This window comes from Emydura macquarii, unplaced genomic scaffold (assembly GCF_026122565.2).
Source record: "Emydura macquarii macquarii isolate MOO-44397 ecotype Brisbane River unplaced genomic scaffold, CSIRO-AGI_Emac_v2 contig_3257, whole genome shotgun sequence".
Lineage (NCBI taxonomy): Eukaryota > Metazoa > Chordata > Testudines > Chelidae > Emydura > Emydura macquarii.
In genome coordinates this window covers 527,303-550,895 of record NW_027133394.1, presented here as the reverse complement: position 1 = coordinate 550,895, position 23,593 = coordinate 527,303, and the positions used below count along the sequence as shown (strand labels likewise).

Genomic DNA, 23,593 nt, shown 5'->3' with positions numbered 1-23,593 from the left:
GGAAGACACCTGAGCTGGGGGTTATTTCCACCCACTTTAAGATCTCATGACACTGCCAGAGAATGTTGAACTGTTTGGTTTTCACTGCTAATCAGAGCAAAACCAGATCAGACGCCTCAGTGCAATGGCAGGCAAGCGTGGGTAATGCAGGGCGAAAGGTGAGCAGAGAAAAGCTAGACCTGCAAGTCATTCGGGTGGGTTGGCGAAACATGTCATTTTAAACCTAATGGATGTGAAATGGAAACTGACTTCATCTGAACAACTTTGGCTAAGCAGAGCACAAATCATTGCTTAAAGACTTACAAAAACGGAAATCCAAAAAGTGACCAACAGCTGAAGGCTGGAGCATTGGTGATACAGGCTTGGCCCCCATGGAAAGAATTGTATACTGTAAGAGACACACCGAAGAAAAATTCTCAGAGATATGGGATGCTTTCCTGGAAGTATCTGAATGATCCTATTAAGTGCATGCCCCCCCTCACACGTGACCATACGACAATCTTATTACCCTTCCACCCTCACCCCCTCCTGATTTTTCACATTTGCTACCCTCTTCTCTACACACTTCCTTCCCTTTCTGTCTCTAGCCCCCTCCTCCAAATTTTGCTTCTATTCTTCATCTTATTTTAATAATTTTTCTTAAACTAGTTGGATTTTGATAAGCAAAGTGGGTTTGTAAATTACGTAATACCAATAATTGATTTCTATTTTAACCATTAGTATTAGAGATAATTAAAGGTTTAAAGTATAGCTAAGGTGAGGTAGCAAATGGTTCATATATTTTGAGAAGTTCGTGTATTATGAGAAGTTTATGTATATTTTGTTATGTCTGTTTTTTTCTATAAGAAAAAACCAAACCAAACCCCAGCTCTGCCTGGGGAACACACAGCAGAAGGCACCAAAGAGAGATGCCTGAGAATAACTCAGCGGCACAAGGGAAATAGAGTCACAACAGAGCATGGAGCTGTGTCAAAAGCAACCCAGACCCATGCAGGTGCTGATTCCCTCCAGGAATGGCCCTTCAGGCCTCGGGCACAGAGAACATCACGCTGTGGAGCTGACAAACTGCCGCTCTTGCCGCAATCTGGGAAAGATACTGCCACCGTATAGCAGAAAGCCGGGTACGTGGGCCGCAGGTGGGCACAAGGGAGGAGAAGGCAATGGAGCAGAGAGAGATGCAGCGGACTCCAGGCGTGACTCTGGCGTTCCCATTCTGCAGGCCAGCCCAGACTTGCCAGCTGAGTGCTTACCTATCAACAGGCCTGGGGCAAAGTGCTTGCTCAGCCAGCCTCCTGCCGGGGAGGAGGGAGAGAGCGGCCTTCTCCCAGCCCTGTGCCTGGTCGGGGCCTGCTGGATCTGCAGGGGTGGCTGTTATTTACAGCTCAGACGCTAGCGGTTTCTTGGTGTCAGTGCACACCCCTCCCCGAGGCTCAGCCCATTGAGTCTGCTGCCATACAGTGTGGGGACTGCTGCAGTGTGAAAGAAGGAACTTCTTACCGGTGCTCCCTCAGCGCATGTAAGGATTGGAGCCAGGGCAGGGAATCTGGACGCCTGGATTCCGCCAGGTGACAGTGCCTGGCTCCACCCCTGATTTCTTTTGGGTACATCATTTATTGCCCAATTTTCAAAGGTGCTGGGTGCTCACAGCACCTGCTGATTTCAGTGAGAGCTGCAGATCCTTGGCACCTCGGAAAAATCAGACTGTTAACCTCTCTGCGCCTCAGTTTCCCCATATATATACAATGGTGATAACAATGTTGGCCTGTCTCCCGGTGCTGCTGTGGGACTTAATGAAATCAGTGTTTTGGAAGGTGCTTAGAGATCCTTCCATGAACAACACTGGAGTGATGTTAAAGTATTGTCCTCAAACCTTTCGTTTTTGTTCTGATTGAGTCTATCATCTATCTATCTGATACCCATCATTGTGTGAGCTCCTAGTTTTAACCAACGTTAAACAGAGATCCTGAGAGCCCTAAGATGCAGTGTTATCGCCCATTGCTTTGCTATTTCTTTGGCATGAAAAGAAACATCACTGGGACTTCCAGCTTTTCTCAACCTCAAAAGACCTTTTTTGGAAACGGAATTTCTTTTCCTCTAGCTCTTCGGTGCCCTCGGGTGGTGAGAACTGAGAATGACCTGGAAGGAATACAGCCCCAGTTCTGAAACATTAACAGGTAGAGAGCTGAGCAAATAATAATTCTGTCAGTGTCAAATGAGTCACGACTCTGACAAATCAGCAGCTTGCTGTAATAATGTATGAATACTCTGTGTTCTATATATTTATCTGACGGTTGTAAAGGGAGGTTTACTGTATCTAGACCGGGGTTAGTGTGATGTCTAGTATGTTCATATATGAAGTGAGTTCAGTGGCAGGAGGGCCAGGCAATGCAGCCAGGAAGCGGGGAGGCGGAATGAGACATACACTTCCCAACAAACCTTTAAGAGACAATGCACAATCCATTCACTTTCGATGCTCTGGACCTCACCAAACTGGCTGGTCCAAGTGTGTGAGCCAAGGAAGGGAAGAACTTCATCTGGTGCTAAAGACATGCCCTCAAGGAGAGAGGCAGAGAGAGCTAAGGGAACAGATTGAGATTCAGACCCCCAGCAGCCAGGGGCCTGGGTAAACGAGGCCTGTTTGGAACTCTAGACAGACGTGTGTAAACGGGTTGTTTTAAAAATCCTTTTCTCTTATGCCAGGCTTACTTCCTACAGTTGAGATTAAACAATCCTTTCTTTTAATAAGGCTGCCTGGTCACAGTATTCACTGCTGGTCAGAAGCTCTTGAAGGAAATCCTGCAAGGTAAGCATGGTTGATCAACAGGATCTTGTAGACTAGGAACTGGCCTAAGAGTGGGAATATCATGGGCTTCTATCCTTAGAGGGTGAAGGCACAGGAGGAGGGCACACTCAAGGTACATCTACACTGCAGCTGGGTGTACCCGAACTAGCTTTAATCTTGCAAGCTCACTAAAAATAGCAGTGAGGACGCAGCAGAGTAGGCCTACCTGGTCCCCGTGGGCATGCAATCACTTGCACTGCCGCTGCAGCCTCTTGTCTATTTTTAGCGAGTCAGCTACACTACAGCTAACGTCTGTCCGTCTACCCAAGCTGCCATTCGCCCCCTTCTCCCGCAGCTGCAGTGTCCCACGGACCCTCAGAGAGACCAAGAAAGGCGACAATGGTGCAGCTAGCCCGGTAACCATGACAACTACATTTTAAATGGTTAGCAGTTCGATTGTTTGGCTTTTAACAATGGTTAAAAGCCAAATGATTATGCAACTTTGTAGGTGAAAAAGCGAGAAAAAAATACCCCAGAATTGTGGGCTAAATCTTGCATTCTTCACTCAGCAGGAATCCCACTGGTGGGAGTCTGATCTTGCTCTGTTTTTGTATCAGCACAGCCACACTGAGTTATTCCTGAATTCGTCTGGTGGTCTTATTTCTCTTTCATTGATGCTGGTGCAAATCAGGAGTAACTGCAGAATAAAGGCAACCTCAGTGAGATCAGAATCAGGCTCTTGGTCGGTTTTTAATGAAATCTGGTGCAAGGCAAGGTTGTGTCTAGAAACTTACTTGCAAATGGTCTTTGCCTCTCTGTCCTCAGGGTGAATTCCTGCACCATCTGAGTCAATGGGGGGCCTTAGTATTGACTTCTGTGGGATCAGGAATACACCCTAATAACCCTTTGGGGTCTGATTCTTCTCTCCCCTATGTTGGTGTATATCGGGAGTAACCCCACCCAAGTCAGTAGAGTTGCACTGGTGTAAAACTAGTGGAAATGAGAAGAAAATCAAGCTCTTGAATGTTTAAACAGTGGCCCATGCACCACTTTACTTCTATTTTGAGAGCTTCCATAGGACGTAAGCGGTGCCTGGGCCTTGGGCTGCCTCTCTCCAGAGGGGTGGATTTCACTCATAAGGTGCCCAGGTATTATGCGGGGGCAGACCAGTGTGTCTGTCATTTAAAAATGTGTCTGAAAACAGGTCCTGTGTGAAATCTCCATCTGGTTGAATTGGAGACAGAGAAACAATCCAGAAAGCCCTTGAATTTTAATAAAGGAATATGAATCAATAGAAATATACACAGCAGAGGGCTACAGACCCCCGAACTACATGGCTATGGCTGTGTCTTTTGCTCTCCCTATAAAGAATTCAAGGCCAAGATAAGGGAGGGCAACAACTTAAGAGGAGTCCTGGGACTCCATGGGGTCTGGCTAGCGGGAGGGGCAATTGCAGCACCATATACAGGACTTATATGTAGCCAAACTCCTCGGCTATCGCCAGGTCTCTCTCTCTTTCCACAAAAAATTGTCTCTTCCCCAGGGCTGTGTACTGGGCAGCGAGCTCCCGCTCCTTCTGCGCTCTCCTTTTCATCCCGTCCCTCTCCCCTCTCTGCTCCGGGGGGACGGGCAGCGACACTTCCAGTGCCTGGAGGGGGCGGCCCCCTCCAGGACGCCAGGCGGACGTGGCGCTGAGAGAAGGGAGAGGCGTGCACTCGTGGGGTGGAGGCAGGTCCTTCCCAAAGGAGAGCTTGGTGGGGGTCGCTTGGCTGCTGCCCTGCTTCAAAGCAACATACCTAGGTGCTGTTAAAGCAGCTGGCCTTGTATTTCCTGGGGCATGACAGAGTTTGCCAGTGACATCCCATTGTCCAGCCCTCCTACCAACACAGGCTGGATGATAAGCTATTGACTTTGAGTCCTCAGGAGGCCCCGGGGGTCTTTTGAGACCCAGCAATGGCTTTGGCCAGGCCCTGGAAGAGCTTCCTTCAGCTTTGTTGGACTGCACAGCTGGAGTCCCTCGACCTGGGCCCAGTGGAATCAGTTTCTTTCCCAACGGGTGGAAAACCTGGATAGACTCCAGCATATGTAGCCCCAGGTGGCTCCGGGGCATTTTAAACGGCTCTCGCTCTGGCTGGAAGGTTTTCCCACCTTCTTGAATCCCAGGCTGTTTATCCTCAGATTTTAACTTTCCCCTGCCTTGATTTGTACTTTTCCCCTTATCATTCCCTAGGCAGCTTAGTCTTTTCTGCGGCCTGGAAACATCTGCCTCGTCGAATGGCTTCCTCAAAGGTTGCCTCTTGATGTCAGTTGTTCTCTGTTTCGAGCCACTGCATGGAATCGCCAGGGCATCCCCTAAGGTGGCTCCACTTTTGGTTTCACTGGTGCTCTCAGGCAAGTTACGGTTCTCCAGATTCCCTTCCCACCGATCTCCAGGGAGATGATACCCTGAAGCTATCTCCACCTGCATTTCCTTAGGAGCAAAGTCCCTCTCTTCTCTGAGCCTGTTAGTGCCCATTGCCTGGGACTCTTCAGGGGGATGGGCAGGCTCAGTAGTTGTTGGCTCTGAACGATCTGCTCCTAACTTCTGGGGATCAGCGATTCCAGGTCCACTCTCTGCTAAAGGCTTGTCAGACTCCGTTGGTGGCACAGGAGCAGGAAGCGCTGATGGTTCCACTTGCTTTGAAGTTTTTCTGGGAGATTTGCCTTTCCCAGGTGCAGGACACGATGCTCCGTCCTGAGAGGCAATGGCAAGTGCAGGCTGGATGATATTCAGGGGATTCTTTCCCCCGACAGTCTCATGAGAAACGTGTTTCCCTAAAGGCATCTCTTTGAGGGAATCGCCTCCTGCCACCTGCCTGGGACCAATGAGCCTGTCGTTGTGTGAGAGGGGGTTAGGTGCCTGAACAGGGTCGATGCAGGCCATTAGCTGGTTAATATCAGGGATTTCTAAGGGGAATAGTGGTGGCCCTTGTGATCCCTGAGGCATCTGAGACCCATCCAGGGTCTCAGGGGACATCTCTGTTCTGATTGTTTTCACTCCAGCGCCCTGCTGAGCTGCAGCTCGTTGTAGGCAGAAGGTCCTGGGCTCATGAAGCGTTCCAGGCAAGGTGTCCACCACTGAAAGGAAAGAATCAGGAAAAGTCAGCGACGCGTGAAGCAGAGGGCGTTCCATCTGGGTGCAGCTGGGTGACAATAGCGTGCAACTGTACTAAAGGTGAAATTCCCCCTGTGCAGAGGGGCAGCATGTGGTTGTGTGCCACTGAAGTCTCACTACGGGGCTTAAGTTAGACTCAAGCGACGTATTGGCCTGTAGTTTCATTGTTGTGCTAGTGCATTTGGTTTCAGCGTCGTACTGTTATAACGTCAATAGTTTCGGGGAGCTGAGCCCAGGAAGGAGTGGCTGTGAAGTAGTGGATGCTGTGGCAGGGTTAGTACATCCATCATAACAAGATCAATCTAGCTGTTGCCCAATACAGAATGCGCATTAGCAAATTGGAATTTTGCTACACCTGTTACCACAGGTTAGTGCTTGATGATTAAAGTTGTCTGAATACGTGATTTTTTTTTCTTTCAGTTCACTGGCTGAACCAAAAACTTCAGGAAAAAGCAATTATTTTCATTTCAGATTGTTTTTTGGTTCTGGTTTTTTTCATCCAAAAATGAAGTCGATTTTGAGACGGAATGTCATTTCGAATCGAAAAACTGGAACGTTTCCAAACCATCCAATTGAAACGTTTCATTCGTTCTAAAGTGGTTTTTTCCAGCCAAAACATCAAATTGCCAAATTTGACAAGAATTCATTCGTTATTTTGGTCACCCCCAAATTTGCATTTTTCGCTCAAAAATTTTCAACCAAAAATATCACTGGCTGGATTTATGACAGTGCTTGAATAAACTGTCTAGTGCCCTCTGGTGGCTATTCTCAGAACAGCTGACATGTGAGTCATAGGCCCCATACTGCTAATGGCGAGTAGAAATTTGCCTTTCGCTCTAGCAGTAGAGCTCTCCAGAAGCAGGAGAATCTGAGTTCTGCTAGCAGCTGCGAAGTTTCTAGTTGGTCAGGAAGTAGGAGAGCTTGCACTGTCAACTCATGGCATTTGAGGCTGATTCACTTCAAACACAGTGTGAGCAAAGCCAAACAATGTGTAGAAACCATGTTCCAGTCCAGTTGCCTGACACACCTTCCGCTTCGGAAGAGTCTGGCCCCATACCCATTGTCCAGCCAAGCTATCTTTGCAGCCTGAACTATCCTTAATCATTTAAAACCCAGGCTTAAAAAAATGGTTCAGGGAACATGGTTCCCAGCTCTGTGTGAAGGATTCCTTCGTCTTCACCTTTCCTCTCTCTGGACCTGATCCAAAGCCCAAGGAAGTCAATAGAAAATCTCCCAGTAAATTCAACAATCTTTTCAGGTCTCAAGACAATGGAGCATTGAAATATGAAAGATTCACCACCCAGCAGTGGGGGCTGGGAGCATCATCCCAGAATGTGGAAGTTCGTTATATTAGCAGGCAGGGACCCCCATTATAAGTTCTTCCAAAGAACCTCTTAGCTGGACTACTAATACTCTCTCCATGGATTAATTAATAGCCTGATCCAAAGCCATTGGCTTCAGTGAGCTTTAGATTAGACCCTCCATTTGTTACTTCATAGTGAATCCCACCAGCACATAGTCCCTTCTCCCTACACCTTGGATGAAGGTTTTAACCCAACCTGCTGTGCTTACGTGTTGTGATGAGTAATGTGCACTATGCATATATCAAAGACAGGGACACAGACAGAACGGGCACCTGAATGTTCCTTTCCCCGGCTCACTGCTCACCTTTGAACCCTGGATCGGTGGCCTGGGAATCCCTGGGCTGGGCTGAAACCGGATAGTACAAACTGGCCGAAGAGGATGCATGGTTACTCCTTGGCTGGATGGCTTTCAGGACCAGAACCATTTCACTCTGGGTGTTTGCTGGCACTTTAATGCCCCTGCCTCTTTGCACAACACATCCCATCTCTCCTGACCCCTGACCTCTCATGTCCCGCTTGCAAAGGTAAGCTCCTCTCCAGTCCTGCAAAGGAACTTGCTGGTCATGTCCTTGGCTTTGATGAACCTGCACTGATGTAGTTGGGGGCTGTCTCTGCACGAGGCAGGTGTTTGCAGGAGGCTGAATATGCCTGTACAGGTGGCCCATGGGGCTGACTCTGCTAGCGTGGCTAAATGGAGGTGATGCAGAGGGAGCAGGATTTGGCGCTTCCTGGGTTACGAGTGTAACAGGGAAATGAGCAGAGATCTCCACAGCCCCATAGGAGTGACCCTTCACTCCCCATTCATAGATAGTAGGGTACGGAGCAGCTGAATTGGAGAGCTGTATCTGTGCACCAGTTCCACCTGCCTCTGGCCACAGGCCCGTTTCTGGAGGCTGATATACAAAAGCATTGGTGTTTCCTGGGTTAGCTTGAATGGGCTGACTTGAGCCGGAAGGTACGAGCCAAGCTGAGCCTGTAGCTGGTACTGATGGCCTGGAAAAGTTCTGACGGCCTCCTCCCATTGAAGGGCTGTCAGTCACTTCGGGGAAGCTCAGATGATCAGGGTCTGGGTCTTCTGATGGTAGAGAGTTTTGGTAGTTTTCTGCATAGAAAAACAAACAGATGGGCCTCATTTCTCCCTGGTTCCCATAGCAATCACCAGCCTTAGATAAAGGACTGGAAAACTACCCCAAACTCTGTCTTGAGAAACTGGGGACCCAGCAGTGGCTACCACTAACTTACAGCCCAACCTGTAATTCAGTCCATGGGATGGGCAGCTTGTTCGCCCATCAGTCCACAAGCCTGGACTCTCTCTCACCAAAGTCAGTGAAATCACTACAAATTTAAACGGGTGTAACCAAGAGCTGAATTTGGCTCCCAGCCAATAATCCCACTGCTGTCATAAAATGGTGCGTCTAGATTTTTATAACTCAGGAGATAATTTTGTGCCTACGTCACAGTTTTCCTGCACAGTCAGAGAGGGTCCCCTGTTGTTTGCATGGGTCTCTCACACAGCAACAGGTGAGAAACAAACAAATATATATAGGAAATTGAGATTGTCTCTGCTTTGTCTCAGGGCAATTCAGGAGCAAGGATAGGAGCTGGAACTACTGCTATCGCCTTCATTTTTAAACGAATACCTTACACGTTTTCAGTGTCTCTTACACTTGAGACCCACAAGGCATTCCTGGCATTGGCTGCCTTCCACTAGTTCCACTCCCTACACTCACCCTCTTTGTAAGCTGATCACATAAAAACTCTATTTTTGGTACCCCTTGTGCTCCCTTCCACTCATCCTCCCCGTCTAGTGCTCTCGCTTGTCCAGACGTCCCAGCATGCCATTGGACTCTTCCCTCTTACGTCCCTTATAGCTCCATGCCTAGCTTGTTCTCTCCAGCTTGGAGAAGGGAGAGTGGCACTATGGAAGCAACTTGACCCTTTCACGTGGGCATGTGGGAACTGTGCTTACAAATACCCACCCCCACAACTAGGGATCATGGGGCCAAAATCTGGCCCTGTGGATGATACCTATCCCATACCTGCCATGAGTGAGAGGGAAAGACTAGTGCTGTATCTATTTCAATATTCTTTGGAAGGACCAACTGCACCACAGTTGAGCAGAGCACACTTCCAGTAGAGAATGCTCTGTTAAATTGTGAGGATACAAATTTGTTTAGTGGTAGCCCTGGTAGCCCCACGGTAACCCTGAAGATTCTAATATGTCATTGAAGATTGTGAGGCAAGGGGAAGGGCAGAGAATCTTACGATGAAAGATGAAGTTGTAACGTGAGGGGCAGTTTTACTGGGGAAAGGGATGATGAGTGGCAACCAGGAAGGCAAGCGTGAATGAGTGAAGATGGAAAGTGATCCATCCATTGAGTAAAGTCCCAGCAAGGGATAACTCAACTTCATAGCACTATACAAACGTCAATGAATGAGTGCTCACGGCTGTCCTGGGCAATGGGTAACATCATCCCCCTTTTACATATGGGAACACCGAGGTTGAGATGATAAGGCCCAAATTTTCCAAAGTCAGCCCTGGTTTTAAGAGTACGTCTACACTGCAATCAGGAGGAGTGGTTGGAGCATGTATAGCTATACCTGACTTAGCTTTGATCAAGCTAGCTTGAGTAATAATAGCAATGAAGCTGTGACAGTATTTAACAAACTGAGATTTAACAAATAAAACATTTAGAAGGAAGTCCTGGTCCCACTGAAATCAATGGCAAAATTCCCATTGACTTCAAATGGGGCCAGGATTTCATAGTTCTCTTCATTAGCCGTCAGGCTTCTGAACCATTAAGGTTCATGTTTTTAAGCTTTTCTCTGTAACCATGAGGACTAGAATCTTACTTTTCTTATCAAACGAAAGCTGAGCTTCCGTTGTATTCACACCAGATTCTATTGCTTTAAAAAATACACCACAATATTGCAAGACTTTTGATCAAATTTAGACATTCCGAGCCTGACTGAACTCCCAGTGATTTCAATGGTTGCTGAGGATTCTCAGCTCATTGCAACATTGGACAGCTTCTATTTAGGTGGCTAACTTGGGGCTTCCGAAATTGAATGCATTGGCCCCACCCATTCAACATTTTCCTCAATGATTTGGGAAGTAAATATAAAATCACTGCTGAAAAAATCTGCAGATGATTGTCAGAGCGGTGAACGGCAATGAGGAGGCGGCAGAGGTCATACAGAGTGATCTTACACCTTGGCAAGCTGAGCCCATTCACCAAAATGCATTTTAATAGAGCCAAATACAAAGTTATCATCTAGGGACAAGGAAAGCAGGCTGTACCTACAGAATGGGGGATTGGATTCTGGAAAGCAGTGACTCTGAAAAGGATTTAAGAGCCAAAACGGACCGGCAGCTTAACATGAACTCAATGCAATGCTGTGGCAAAAGGAGCTAATGCGATCTTTGGGTGTATAAACAGGGAAGAAGTCAGAAGGAGTAGGAAGGTGATTTTACCTCTGTATATAGCATTGGCAAGACTGATACTGGAACACTAATACAATGCTGGTGTTCACGTTTTTAAAAAGGATGGTGTGACAAGGTGCCTGCCCCTCACTGGCCAGGAAAGGGTTAAGAGAGCCTTTGGCGAGGCTGCCCGAGAAGTAGATTCGTGGCTGCATGGGGGCCAATCAGGAAGGGGCTGCATGGCAGCCAATCAGGGCCCAGAAGGCCAGTATATTAGGGAGCTGCAGGCCAGTGTCAGGTCCTTAGGACATTGTCCTGCAGGAGGTTGAAGAGGAAGGAGTGTCAGCACCCTGCCTGGACAGAGCAGCTGTACTCAGCAGAGCCAAAGGCCCTGAAGCAAGGGTGGAGAAGGTATGGCAGCTGTGGGGAAGTGGCCCTGGGAAACATATGGACTTGTGCAGGAGATGCAGTGGAAGGCTGCCACATGCATAGGGTCCCTGGGCTGGGACCTAGAGTAGTGGGTGGGCCTGGGTCCCCTCTGCACCTCTGATTGCCATAGGACTAGTGGCAGGACTGCAGTAGCCCCAGCAGAAAGTGGCTACAATGGACTGCAGAATCCCCCAGCAGGAGGGGAGTATGGTTGGGGCCTTGACTGGAGGGCTGAGTCAGGAGACGGGGGGTCCAGTGGAGACAGGCCTGAGTGGGAGACATTGCATGGAGGGTGTGTTTGCCTGGCTGAGAGCTGATTCCCCAGGTAAGCAGCAGGAGGCACTGGCAGGGAGTTGGACTCTGTTACAGACTGGGAGGGAGGAGAGTTGGAAAAGAGCAACAGGTTGGAGGAAACATGCCAGTGAGACTTAGCGCTCAAGGGGTTTAGTGCCTCAAAATGAGGAAGGCGGGGACTGACTTACAGCAGCCAAACACCTTCCTGGGACGAGAGGCGCCGGTGACGAAGGGCTCTCGCAGTGAGCGGACAGAGGCCGCACCGGCCCCGCTGGCTGGAATTGGAAGCCGGGCTCGCTGAAAGGTGACCTAGGCAGGTTTCCGGTGGTGAGGCCGGGTAAGGGGTTGGCACGAAGCACTGCAGCGGGGGGAGGCGGGAGCCCCTGGCTCTGACTGGCCTGGCTTGTGGTGGGGTGAGCTGGGGGTGGTGGTGGTGCAGTGAGAGCCAGGCCGGGGGGGGGGGGGGGGGGCCGGTGTGACCCAGCGGGGCAGGGCGGGGGGACTAGGGGCCCATAAAGACACCCCCCCGAATATGGGGGCACCTGCTCCCCTACTGGGCCCTGCGCCCCCTGCCTGCTAGGCCCCTGGAAGGTGGGGGGGGGTCCCTGTGCCCCTGGGGATTGTGGGTAACAGCAGGGGAGCAGGGCTGAGGCGTCACGTGCGGCTGCAACCCGCGCGGGGCGGGGCTCTCCGAAGGGGCGGGGCCACGCGGCCAAAGGGCGGGAGGCTAGCGCCTGGGGCTGGCCGGCCGTGACGTCAGAAGGGGCAGGGCACGCCGGCGGGGGGGAGGTCATCCTCGCGTCATCACGTCCGCCTTACGTGAGAGCGAGGCCGTGAGAACCGGAAGCGCCGGGTGGTCGTCCGACGGTGTCGGTTCAACGTCGCGAGCTGGCGGCGGCTTGGGCAGCGCGCCCCGCTCTGGGTGTCGGGCGGGCGGCCCTGGGCGGCCGGGTGGGGGCGGGGCCGGGGCCGCGCTGGGGCGGGGCTGGAGCCGGAGCCATGCCGGGGAGCAGCAAGACCCGCGTGCCGGACAGGTGAGCCCACTCCCCCCACCCCCGCCAGCTCGCTTCCACCTCCCGGCGGGGCTCTGCACCCCCCCCCGGTCCCTCCCTCAGCTGCTGGCCCCTGGCTCCCGGGGAGAGCGGGGAATTGAAAACCCTTTCCACCGCATCCCCTAAGCTAGACTTCTGGGATCCTGCCCCGTCAGCGGGCCGGGGGGCTGAGACCCTTCCTTGTTCCTCTAGTGCCTTCTCCCCCCCAGGGCTGCGGGAGGGCCGGATACATCCTGATACTGGATCCTTTGTCCTTATAGTTCCTTTGTATGAGATTGTGCTGCTCTCCTCTGAGATGAAATCAGGACACCAATTAGCTTTACCCTCACGTTTATCACGCATCTGAGTGCAAAACTCTGCTTGATCTGTGGCTAGTATCTCCCCGGTTATTTGCATTTCTGATGGGCTATTTTACTACTTGTAGTTGTTGTCCAGAGCAATAGAGTGTGTGGGGGGGTGGGGTTTGAAATAAGTGAGACTTGGCCTGTCCTATTTTCTGCTCTCGGCAATAAACTGACTTTGCAATATACCGTGACTGTTGCAGTGCTAATTGATAGCTGGGCCTTAATTATTTTTAATAGGGCTGCATCAGTGACCTGAACTGATCCCAGTTTCTTTGGGCCAACAAATTCGGATCTGGTAATCATTAGTCTGCAATAAGCCTTGTCAGCAGAAAAGAAATAAAGCCCCATAACTGGAAAATAAGGAGTCTTGGGTTGAAGGCAGAATGTAAAAGGCAAGATTCCACCTATGGGAAGTTGTGGCATTAATCATAAGATCTCTCTTCTAGATGGACAGACTATCTCCCACTTGGACAAAGAATGCCTGGTACTAGGTTCATTGCCTTCAAAGTTCCTTTAAGAAAGGTAAGTGAAAGATGCTTGTGATTGGTCTCTTCTGGGGTCACTTTGGATCTGCAGTTTTTAACTGACAGAAAATAAGGATTTAAAGTGATTTTGGAGCAGAGGGTTTTTTGAAGCCATTAGGAGTGGAATGTTGGGGAGAACTTAATTCTAATATGTGCACTCTTTGAAAGAGATATTTGGAAACATACGAGCTGCAGGCCAGGTCTCCACCACAGAGTTCTGTCAACCAGGGATTACACTTTAGAGCAGGCCAGCAGAAGCCTCTAGTGTAGATGCCACTATACCAACAGCACTTTTCCTGGTATAGCTTTTTACTTTTGTGGGGCAGTTTTAGAATACCATTACAAAGCACAGCTTTGCCAGTATAGCTGCATCCACACAAGGAGAGCTTTGCCCATATGATATACGACTATTCCCATACCAGTAAAGTGTGTTCACTTTGATTTAATCTAAATTGAAAGATTTGGGGATTATAACTTTTTGAGGTAGAAAATAAGTTTGATGGGATCACCACCCTTTAAAACCTGAGCAGAATAAGTAAGCTGATAAAACTACTGCAGTGTCCTTTAGATTGCTAACATCATGCTTTGAGTAACAGCTCGTGGAGGTTTCTCACCAAGCTTCTTGAACCCTAGTGGCCAGATGTTTAGAGATGGTAGGTACCCATGGCTCTGAAAATTTGAGTGATAGGGGATTTCATGTGGCATGTATAGGCACAGTGGGGCTGTTTTTGGTATCCTTTTGCTATAAAGTATTGTGGGATAATGAGTTCCACATATGGAACATCTTACCATGGTAATGCCAGTTAAAATGAAGTCCATCAGAGCTTCTTATAACAAATCTGATGTAAATGTGGCAATGCTGCATGAGAGCAAATTGTGCCTCCATCACGTCAACTGGAGTTTGGGTATTAAAAATAGATCATGAAGTTTTTGCTGTTAAATCTCACTGTTTGTGATGGTAATGTTGAAAGATCTTTCTCCACTATAAAGACATGTCTAATCACTCCTTTAAATATGCAGAACTGTCTTGGTCCATAATCTAGTTAATTTGATTGAACCATCTGCCTCCCTTGATCTTCTAGTCCCAGTACTTTACAATTAATTGCCAGTTAATTACATGAAGGGCCCTCCTGCTGGCCTTCCTCATTCACCTGGTGTGCCCAGCTACTAAGGTGTTTGTCCCCTTTATCAATATATGTAGTAGCTATTACTCTTGTATCATGAAGATTTAGATGGTTCTGCTCTCTAATCCCTTGTTGCCTGCTGTGAGTTTGTCTCATTTGCTATGCTGAGATTTCCATCTCCAGCTTTATGTATAAAGGAATTGTATTTCTTTACCATACCTGGGTATAGGATGGTAAGTTTGTGAATGCTGACTGATGGCTGTATGATTGGTACCAGCAGTGACTTTCAAAGAGGAACCTCTACCTCTATAGATGTATTTCTCTGCCAGTTGTGCATCTTTTTAGGATTACTGTCAGATGTCTATTTAGAGAGCTCGGATCACCATAGTGTGTGGGATTCAATTCTTGAAACACAGCTGAGCAGTCTGATGCACTAAAATCAGCAAGAAAATGCTCTCAATAGATCAGGCCCTTCACTAGTTAATGTATCTGCTTATACCTGAGGCCTCTTCCTGTTTGGTGCCTAGATTCTGATATCTGCCCTTTTGAGGGGGTGGTGATGGTGATTTAATTCTTTACTACAGTGGTCCCTAGTAGGTGTGGTAACTCCCTCCCAAAGCTGTTGTGAGGTGTTACACTTGTAAAGTGCTTTGGGTTTCTTGGTTGGGGCTCCACAAGTATGCTATTAAATATTAATATTTCTTGCCAGAGTTTTGAATGGAGACTTGCCCCAAAAGACAGATTTTCTCCTTTTGACCTCCTTAAGAAAATCAGAGAACAGAAAGAAGAACTTGGCATGATCATTGATCTAACCTACACAACGCGCTATTATGGACCAGAGGTAAATTAGGATGCAACTATCATAGGTCTCAATACAGCTTTTCCTCACCGGTTTCCTGTGGGACATTGAGCATGTTGCTTAGCCTCTGTGCCTCCGTTTCCCATCTCAGAGGTGTTGGGAGGATAAATCTATTACGAATTGAGACTCCATTACTGTGGTAATGGGGTGGGGGGGAGATTGTGCTTATGTGGATCTGAAAGCAGGATCAGGGCCTTAGAACCCTTACCATGCCCCAGTCAATGAAGTCCTCAAATTTCTCTGAATATGGTGGACTCTGTAAATGGCTACGTTACCATGTTCTGTTTAACGCTCACAGCACCGCTAAACAAAGGCTTCCAAATGCCAGTTCAAACTATTCATTATTGGTGCCATTACCTGGAAACAGTTGTTTAAAATACTGCCCCAGCCCTTCTGCTACATGTACTTGGTGGTCATAAAAGACAGATCAGAAGGAAACCTGGGACAAATAAGAAACAATAGCAAAGGAATGTGTTGGTCAATGTTTGGTACTTCACAGTTGTCACTAGGAGGACTGTGGACGTGCCCCTAGAAGCACGGAGCAGCATCTGGGCTTCTCCCTCTGGGTCCTTCTCAGAGGGGGACCACCCCTCCTGGCTACAAGGACTAAGTGGGCTATTAGATCTTGCATCTTGGTAGTAACAATGATTCACAAATGACTAAATATAGGCTGTAATATCTCCATAGTCGTAGTGTAAAAATACTCTAGTTCAGAGCTGTTATGATGTGTATTGTTTTAGTCCTTAAGTCCATTCTGGTTCACTGTAAGAATTAGTTTAGGCAAGTTTTTACTCTGGGTGTGCATGTGCACACACAATTGTATTTAAACACTTCTAAGAGATGCAGGGTATAGCTGACTGTGGAGGATTTCACTTACCAAACAAATCTCACAGGCACTCTTTCAGGTTTAGTTTTAAAACTACAGAAGCAGGACTTTATAAAAGTATGTGGACCCTCAGTGATGCTTTGTTTTATGCTCCGTACAAAAATGTTTTTTTTTTTTTGTAGGAGCTACCCAAGACACTGTTCTACTCCAAGATATTGACAGTTGGACACGAAGTACCAGATAATGAAACCATCTTAAAATTCAAATGTGCTGTGAAAGAGTTCTTATGGGAGAACAGAGACAATGGTGAGCATAGACTGCCTCTAATTCTTACCTGTTTCCCCTGATAACACCATTGTAATTATAATGTGCACAACTTCTTGTAGATTTCAGTGTGCTAGGGAAACTCTTAACTTGTATACAATTAGTTCTGTCTTCAGTAATCCATGTGGGTTTAGCTTGGCTTGTGGTGATCCAAAGAGGATGTCAAGGCAGCAGCCAGTTGCCTTTGACAGCAGCATTAACATTGGATTCATGGTTAAGTGGACACTGAGCTGTACATTACTATAGTCCAGAACAGTGGGGTTTCATCTAGTGCTAAATTAATCTTTGGACAAACTTGTTTGACAAATTCAGTTTTGGTTGACTTGAAATTATTCATGAGTTTGACACCAGTAGTTTATCCATTCACAAAATGGCTGAAGAGGAGGTGGTGGTGGTGCTACTGCTGCTCCTCCTCCCTTACACCTTTAACCACTATGCTCATCTGCGAGGTGGGAGACCCAGGTTCTAACCCCTGCTATAGAACAGACCTGAAATGGACTGTTTAAGTGAAAACTTTTTAAAATGTCAGATTCAGTTCAACATAAACCAGATTTTATTCAAGTTTTTGGTACTTGCCACCAAACTAAAAAAACCAACTAGTTGCCCAGCTCTAATTTAATTTGTCATTTCTCTACAGATATTGTGTATATGCCTTATGTTAGGCATTAACCTAGGTTTACACTCATCAGAAACTTGCCATAATGCTGCTCTTCATATTGTCTTTATATCCTTTGTACAAAGTGTCCATGTCTTCTCCTAAACAAGATTTGTGACTAAGTTGTGTGACCTGACTGGTTTTATAAGCAGGAGTTGAATGATCAGTGGTGATTAGCCATAAATGTGAGCTTAAGCACTGTTGTAGAGATGTTAGTTTGTTTACATTGGTGTAATTGAATGACTGACAAATGTAATCAGATTTGCATCCTTCTCCTTTCTGATGCATGCTGCCTGCCTGAAAATAACACTATTAAAAAGCATAACTTGAATTTCTTGTCTCCTAGATAAACTCATTGGCGTTCACTGCACGCATGGCTTAAACAGAACTGGTTACCTTGTTTGTAGGTGAGTCATCTTAAATTCTTGAGGCTGAGCTGTTAGGCATTTTTCTAGTAGCATAAGGGATGGGGAAAACTACTTACCCAATGTCTGCCTTGCTATAGTTAATCCTGGACTAATGTAAAGCAAAGTGCACTCCCAGCTCAAGGACCCAGTGACTATATAAAGTTTTGGATTTCACACAGCCAGGATTAGAAGTATTCTGGACAGATTAGTACAGATGCTCTCAAGGCATGTACATTTTTCATGCATCAGCCTAGGTACAGTAATCTCCATTTTTTCAGCAGGAGTAAAATTCTGTACTTCTATAGCCTACCGCAGCCTGCAAATACATACTCTTTAAAAAAAGCATCCAGAAATGTAAAGGTTTCTTTGATTCTTGAGCTCTAATTATGGGAATACTTACGTATTATGTTGCTCTGTTCAGGTACCTAATTGATGTTGAAGGCATGGAGCCCAATGCTGCTATAGATCGTAAGTATAAGGAGGTCACTATTTTTCTAGTTTCTTTTAGGGGGCAAAACACTGGCTAGTGGCTTGCATTCAAAAGGTTTTAGGCTCTAGGAGAGGTAGGAGGAGATTCTCTGCACTCTTCTAGAGCTAACTTTTTAAGATACATTTTCCTTTATTGCAAAATGTAAGATAGGGAGAGTGGATGGATAATAGGAAATGGGAGGGCAAAGAGGAAGAAACTTACTGTGTTGATGGATTGATTTTTTTGCCACAGTGCTCTTGGAATCCATCTTAAATCCAGACTGACTTCAGTAAATCCCTGGATTTGAAACCCAGGTGACTTATGGAATGGAGCAGTCATGAGCTGTCATCAAAGGGATCTTGTATAGAAATGGAGTTACATCCTGATTTAAATGGCCTCTTAGGTCTAGTCTGCATCTGTCCCTTCTGTACCTAAAGCACATCTTCCTAATATTGACCCTTCCAATAGCTTTGTGCTTAATCTGTGCTCATGTAACCCTAACTAAATCACTGGTAATGAGTTGGAGTGTGCACCATGTCAAAACCAAGGGGTTAAAAATCATTCTCAAAGGTCTTTATTGCTGCTAATACAGTAGGTATCTTCAGTGCTTTCCCAACACATGATCTGCCCCTGTCCTGAGATGCCCAATGTAAAATATCTCTGGGTAGTGATGCTTTGTAACTTAACTCTTCTCCCCTCCTAGTGTTCAACAGGTCACGAGGACATCCTATGGAGAGGAAGAACTATATTGAGGACCTTCAGAAGGGACCCATCAGAGTGTAAGTCACTGTTTCTATATGTTTGTATCTTGTGCTGTAATGAAGACTAGTCAGTTATTTAATGGTCCTGAGTTTAGTTTCTTTGCTTCTGTTAGCTGATGAGGAAGCATGGATCAATGGATAGGGAAAAGGACTGGGAGCCAGGAGATGTGGGTTATGTTCCAGATTCTGCCACTGACCTGTTGGATGACCTTGGGCAAGTCACTGTGCCTCCAGTACCTGCTTCCCTATCTTTAAAATGGGGATTATACACACTTCTTAAAGTGGCTTGAGATGCAATTATCAACTGAGACTGAAGAGCATAAGAATTCCTGAAACTTCATAGAATGATTCTGTAGATTCAGACTGAGCTAATGGAATATTTTTGTTTAAGGAACCATGCTGCAGCTGGCCTAGGATTTGACTTGATCAAAAGACAAAGCAGCACTGCACCAAATATAGATTTCCAAGTCGCTGGACATGATCCATATTCAGAACAGCTCCCATTGGCAGACAGCAGGTCTGTATTTACTTTTTCCTCTCTAATATCAAGTCTGGTTGAGTGGATTGGATCAAGGGAAAAAGGTATCTTAGTAAAAGGAACAAAGGTAAGTAGGAATACAAGACTACAAGCCAGGCATTCAAGTTCTAATCTTGGTCCTGAAACTCACTTTGTCTAAGAACTGGGTTTAAACTCAGTTTCTAAGACTGTTTCAAGCATAGTATGGACAGACCTATAGGTCTGGTTGCACTTGTGCTTAGATATATTGTGGAGGGTGCATACCTGAATGTAGTTTCCAGGGGTATTTGAAGTGGTTAACTATTCTAATACTTCAGCACCAAGGGCCTACTACCCTGTGATTCAGACTTCAGGAATTCCTGTGCAGAATTGCCATTCACTTATAATGAGGCTGTAACTCTTCTTCTTCTGCTCTTAGACTCTTCCCTTCTTGGCGAGGAAAGAGAGGAAAATGGAAACACAGGTAAATGGCTTCCTTTGTATTCCTGGGATGTGGGCATTTGCACTTTCCTGTGAAGTTACATTGACAAGTGATACCACAGCTGCAGCTCCCACCTCTTAAGTGACCTTCTCTAATCCTTGCTTCATAGCAGGTGGTCTTAAATGAACTGCCTCTTCCTAAATAGTAATAATTATTGGGTTGAATTTACTACTTCCATAATTGCAATTTGGGAGTTACAAACAACTGGCTGGCTTTTGTAAGTTGTAGGAAATAAAAGTACAATGCTCTTTACGAGTTAATCTGTTAAAGAATACAGAACTGAACCTTCCAGTATAGGGTTGACTGTCAAACAAAAGTGGCCAGGGGAATGTTTCATAAGCTCTAATTCTTGAGCCAGAATGCGGCGGGGGGGGCTCCTTCTGCTTAAGACAAACTGGATGGGGTGTGGAGGCAGGGGAAATACCTCCTATGAATACGTGTGCTACAGGTTTTGTGTAAAGGAAGTAGGCAGTATTAATACTTGATCACCACTTTGGAGTATTGTAAAAGCTTCATCTTTGTAAAAGCTCTTAGCATTTTTCATCTGAGGATCTATGTAAATGCAGTGTTACTAGATTAAGAATATTAAGGTTAATGGGGCCCTGTCAAAAGTACAACTGATACCTCAAGTGTACTTTCATCTGTGGCTCAGAACTTCAGGAGTTGATCTGCTGAACAGTTGGACCATCCATGTAAATAACCTTGACCTTTCTCTTTCAGAGTCCCTTTCCCTGGCAGGAGTTACCATGGGAGTTATGACAATGGGAGATATGCTTGTTCCAAGGAATACACCCCTACAGCCAACCTCACCCAGCAAACATCCCCTTACAATGTGGGACCTGTGAACTACCCGGTTCCCCTGCATTACAACAAACAGTACAATTACAACGGACCGTGCCTTCCAGTGCGCAATCCTTCCCATATAAGACAGGAAACAAATACAACCAAAGCATCCAGAAGACCCAAAAGGAATCACTATACAAATTGATGCAAGGGGCTAATCTCCTGGAAGGACTTGGTAGTGTGCTAAAATAAGTCCACTCTGTTTTTATCTGAGAGCTTTGAGAATGAGTCTTTTATTAATTCTGATCCTTTTGCTGTGGTGCCCATCACTGGCTAAGTGCCAGTCAGGAAGCACAAAGGAAGGAATCATTAATTTTAATAGTGAGACTGTTTTAAAAGTTTTATTTTTCCCAGCCACCTTCATAGCAAATCACATCTTCTTATTGTGTAGAAACATTGACATCCATGTTAAAATGACTTACCAAGTTCTAAATGGACATCCAGGAAAAATATGGACCCAAAGGGAACAGGTGCGTCCACTAGAAATATCTCCATATGCATTTACCTAATGGAATTGTGGGTTAAAGACATGCCTTCCCCTGCAGTTATCTGTGAGCATAGCATGACAATACCTGGACAGGTATCCAAAGTGAAACTGAATAGTAGAGCTGGCCAGAGATCAGCCTTTTCATCCTATGGGGGGAAAAAAATCTCTCAAATTGTAAAGAACTTTCACCCCACAGATCAAATTAAAAACACTTAAGGGGAGGGAGACTGAAAATCCCCCTTTGGGAAACCAATACAGAATTCTTTGGCTTGTTGCCCAGCTCTTTAGGAAGTTTGATTTCTGGTTTCCTGTTTTCCGTCAGAAGATCTGATACATTCCCCAGAATGTTTCAATTTTGTAAAGGGAAAACATTCAGCTGGAAAACTTTGGACCAGCTCTACTGAATAGCCCTATTTTTCATTGTCAGGGAAGAGCAAAATCTATGCAGAATAACTTCATTTTAGAGTTTTAAATGGGGTTTTTAACCTTAGTATCCTCCTAAATGTAACAGAAGAGGAGTAAGTGGCCCTAGGAAGCCCAAAGGTAAAAAGGTGGGTAGTTCCAATCCAGCATCCTGAAACTGAATGCCAGCAGGGTCTTTGCTCCTTATCCACTTCCCAGCAGATAGATATCTGTTGCAGACCATGGTTGTTGTGATGGTATCTTAGAGCCAGAAATTCCCTCCTTACCCTAAAGCTGATCAATGTTGAGGTACGTTGTCACTTATCTCCATGAGACTTGCATTTAGTGTTCCTGCTTTATGGAGAAATGGAGGTGACTGATCTCCAGGGCTTTCAGTGTAGCACCCTTTTATACCAGCGTTCAGTTCACAAGGATGTTCAAAGTAGGTTTCTGGTGCTCATTGAGGCTAACATAATGGTGGTAATTCTGTGAGAACAGGCAAAGGATAGTGTTAAGCTTTGCCTTCACTGTTTAAATAGGAGATTTCTTAACAGCAAGATAAATACACTAAGACCTATCCTGCACCATCCTAAGAGGAGACCAGGCCCTTAGTGCCTCTGCTGGGAGAGAGCCAGGCATGGTCTGCACTCACCCCCTAGGTGAAAGTTTACCTCATTAAAATCAGCGCATTGTCTCCACCTTTTTTCAGCATAATAGGTAATGCATGTTAGCTGAGGGGAAAAGTACCTTTGTATCAGAAGACAAGGCCTCAGGATGGGTTTGCTCTGAATTAATAACCCAACGATCTTCAAGGGCTGGATTGTAGCAGTATCCTTCACCAGCAACAGGATTCTGCACTTGGCATGACTGATTTTCATTAGGATCACTTTTGCCGGTGCACCCTGAAAGTTGCTGTGAGTTAAAATGAGTGTTCCACCAGCATAGGCTGTGAATAAGAGAAATCAAGTCTTCTCCCTAAATGAGAGCTTCAAGGGGATGGAATTGCATGTGCTGTGGTATCATGACTTCATTCCTCAGTCAGTTGCTGGCCTGCTTGTTGAGTAAAGGCCCCTGCACTTAACTCTGCTGGCTAGACTAAGCCCCCACAGGCTGCAGCTTCCTCAGGAATAGCAACTGTTCTTGTATTTGTCATTCCCATCTCTCTGCCATTGTGCTGTAGCTAACTAAAGTGTTGGTTTTAAATTAGAAATAAAGATTTAAGCTTTAATAAAGAGTGTTGTTGTAAGGCTGCCAGCGTACTTTATAAGTTTCCTATGGATTTTATAGATGACTCCAGCCAGCTGTCTCTGCTTGCCATTGGAGTGGAGTTGCTGCTGGGATGAACTGTGCCAGCAGCCTGCAGTCAAATGATGTTTTAGTGTAGGGCAGCAGGTCAGTACCTTCCTTAAGTGGGGTGGTTTTGAGGTGTGACTGCCTTGGATTTGCTGTTTGACTTTTGCTTATGTGCTTGTGCCTCATTTTCCTCATCTGTAAAACTGGGAGAGTCCCCAGCTTATTTAAGATCAGGCAGTGGAAGGAGTTAAGCAGTTAACACAAAACTCATGATTTTTGCCCAGGTTGTTGCCATGGGGAGTTGATAGTGCAGGACAAAAGCCATTTTCACTAGGGTGATGCTGTTTAAAAAAAACTCTGCAAGGAAAACAGTGGGCTCACTGTGACGGGGGGTGTGACCCCCTTTTGTAGGGAAAGAACCTGGGGCAAAAAATTCCAGCCTGCAGCTTGTGTTTAGTCAGCACCATGTGCTGTGTGTGGTGTTTATGGTACAATGGAAGCATGGAGGTGTGCCTTCTGCCTATCACCTTTTGCTGACCTAGGTGATAGTCAGGCCTTTCTAAGGGCACATGGGCCTAACTTATCCTTTCAGCAGTCCTGCTGCAGCGGGGTGCTGGGCCTGGCTGTGCCTGGGGCTTTAGACCTTGCCTGGGGGGGCAGGCATTAAAGCTAGGGCTGATAGGCCTGAGGGCACTAGCCCCTGGGTCCTGAGCCGGTGGGGGGAAGGGCGGGCTCTGGCTGTGAGGGGGGGTGAGGTCAGTCTGTGCCCAGGCACCAC

The 23,593-nt window shown here is 46.5% G+C and overlaps 2 protein-coding genes across 2 annotated transcripts in view; both read left to right on the top strand.

Annotated features, from left to right (window-relative positions):
- Positions 1-12,432: 12,432 nt before the first annotated feature.
- DUSP11 (dual specificity phosphatase 11) lies at positions 12,433-23,001 on the top strand. The gene is made up of 10 exons (XM_067532326.1): positions 12,433-12,481; positions 13,290-13,365; positions 15,201-15,332; positions 16,359-16,482; positions 17,502-17,562; positions 17,984-18,030; positions 18,735-18,810; positions 19,184-19,309; positions 19,728-19,772; positions 20,511-23,001. Exons 1-10 carry the CDS (start codon positions 12,447-12,449, stop codon positions 20,776-20,778), a joined length of 990 nt encoding a protein of 329 aa, XP_067388427.1. The 5' UTR covers positions 12,433-12,446; the 3' UTR covers positions 20,779-23,001.
- The window catches only part of STAMBP (STAM binding protein), a 23,113-nt gene continuing 20,511 nt past the window's right edge, over positions 20,992-23,593 (top strand). The window contains exon 1 of the mRNA XM_067532325.1: positions 20,992-21,103. The gene's annotated coding sequence lies outside the window, so the exon portion shown is untranslated. The remainder of the gene's footprint in view (positions 21,104-23,593) is intronic.